Consider the following 2,208-nt stretch of genomic DNA (forward strand, 5'->3'; position numbering starts at 1 on the left):
TCACCCAATCCCATTATCATCCTCCATTTCGTGTTTGATTTCTTCCATCCACAATTAAAAAGTGAACTAACTACAACTACGTAGTACTCCTACTAGCCTAACACGAAGTAAAAAAGCACGGACAAAAAATCAAAAATATTTTTCTTGTTTGACGGGGTCTACTACCATCGCCTAATTAATCACCGCTCCTTGTCGTGCTCGCTGCCCCGCCCGTTTGCCGGCGACGGCGCTTCGCCGCCGTGCAAGGGCATGAACCCGCTGGAGCCCTCCTTCCGGCTCCTGATCTTGATCAGCCCGTACAGCTTCTTGAACTCCCTCATCGGCGCGTCCTTCGCGAACACCCCGCACGCCGCCGTCGCCGTGATCGCCTCCTCGCCGCCGTCCGCCGCGTCCGCGCTGGCGCGCGCGGCCTGCTCCTCCCATGGCCCGCCCGCGCCGGACCAGCTCGTGTTCCGCCTGTGCGGCGGCCGCGGCGCCGCCGCCGCCCCGGACACGTGCTGGAGCTTCGTGATGACGTTGCGCAGCGCGCGGCTCGGCGACGAGCGGTTGGCGAGCATGATCTCGCCGAGCTCGGCGGGGCTGAGGCGCGCGCCGCCATGGAAGCTCTCCTCCACCTGCGGGTACAGCTTGTGGTCCTTGAGGCCGAGGTAGTTGCTGGCCAGCGCCTTGAACGCCTCGAAGTCGCAGAGCGTGAAGTGGATGTGCACGTCCAGCCTCCCCGGCCGCACCACCGCCGCGTCCACGCCCTCCTTGCCGCCGCGCATCGTGAACACCATCACCCGCTCCTCGCCACAGCACGACGCGACGCCGTCCATGAAGCTCAGCACCCTCGCCGCCCTCGCCTCCGCGTCCCCGGCCCCGCCGCCCTGGAGGAACCGGTCGAGGTCCTCCACGAGGATGAGGGACCGCGGGGTGGTGTGCAGGAGCAGCGCGCGGAGGTCGTCGCTGCCGGCGCGGGAGAGATCGACGTCGTAGATGTCGTAGCCCAAGAACCGAGCCATGGCCGCCGCGAAGGTCGACTTGCCGGTGCCCAGCGGGCCGTAGAGGAGGTAGCTCCGGCGCCACACCCGCCCGAGGCGGTGGTAGTAGGCGCGGCCCTTGAGGAAGTTCTCGAGGTCGGCGCGGACGCGAGCCTTGAGGTCGGGGTCCATGGCCACCGTGTCAAGCGTCGCCGGGTGGGTGAACGGCGCCGACGCCCACCTCGGCGTCCCGGTGCTCCCGTCCACGCCGGTGTTGGCGAACAGCCGCAGCTCGCGTCGCCGGAGCTCCATCTCATCGGCAACGGACTCGACGTGCTGCAGGTAGGGCCGCAGCACGCGCGTCCGGTCATGGCGGCGCACGCGCAGAACCAGCACGTCGCCCCGGTTTGTCCACGCGAGGCGCGCGCCGAGGAAGGCGTCGCGCGCGGTGTGGCCTGGCCCAAGCTGCAGGGAGAAGCCGCCGTTGGTCCTCGACGCGGACGACAGCACGGAGGCGGCGTCGGCGTCCTCGAGCGACGGCAGCACCGCCACGTACTGCGCCGCCTTGCGGAACAGCGGGTTCTCGGCGCCGCCGCCGTCGCACGCGAAGCGTGGCACCTCGTGGTACTGGTACGCCTGCGCCCACTCGTCGGCCCACCGCCACAGCCGCCGCACCGCGTACAGCGCCGACTTGTACGACAGCGCCATCCGCAGCGCCACCACGGCCAGGGCGGCGTAGGCGACGGCGACGGCGACGACGACGCCGCCGCCGCTCATGGCACCCAGCAGCATGGCGCCGCGTGGGCCTTCGGTTCGGAGTAGCGCGCGCGCGCTGCTTGCTCCCGTGTCGCGTCGCGTCGCGTCGTGGCGAGTGGCGAGACGAGGGGGTTGGGGGCTTTAAGAGGGGGGAGTTCGCGAACGACGGCGTTTGCGCGGTCAAAGATGGCGATGAAAAGAGGCGCCAAATCTGAATTCCTTGACACTTGTGTTTTTTTTCTTTTTTAATTATTTTTAATGATTAAGTTTTCAAAGGGTCATAGCTCATGATCCAATCACTGTTCGATCCAAAACAGACCACTTGGAAGTTGGAACAGTTGGTTTCTTTTTCACATCTGGGTGATTACTGCCTTAATTAATTTCGGTCTATTCCTGGATTAGCATAACAGCGGGATGAGACGGTTGGAAGAAAACAGCCAAGAACAGAGAACCGTCTTTATATCTGCTAGCTAGCTGTTGCCTGAATCACTAT

General features: G+C 64.7%; 1 protein-coding gene across 1 annotated transcript; it reads right to left on the reverse strand.

Moving 5' to 3' along the window:
- LOC4331386 (AAA-ATPase At2g46620) lies at positions 1-1,828 on the reverse strand. The gene has a single exon (XM_015772919.2). The coding sequence runs from the start codon at positions 1,749-1,751 to the stop codon at positions 180-182; it is 1,572 nt and encodes a 523-aa protein (XP_015628405.1). The 5' UTR covers positions 1,752-1,828; the 3' UTR covers positions 1-179.
- Between the last annotated feature and the right edge of the window lie 380 nt (positions 1,829-2,208).

This window comes from Oryza sativa, chromosome 3 (assembly GCF_034140825.1).
Source record: "Oryza sativa Japonica Group chromosome 3, ASM3414082v1".
Taxonomy (NCBI): Eukaryota; Viridiplantae; Streptophyta; class Magnoliopsida; order Poales; family Poaceae; genus Oryza; species Oryza sativa.

What these genes read in the sequence shown, in the direction of transcription:
- LOC4331386 (XM_015772919.2), bottom strand. Translation starts at nt 1,751, where the DNA reads ATGCTGCTGGGTGCCATGAGCGGCGGCGGCGTCGTCGTCGCCGTCGCC.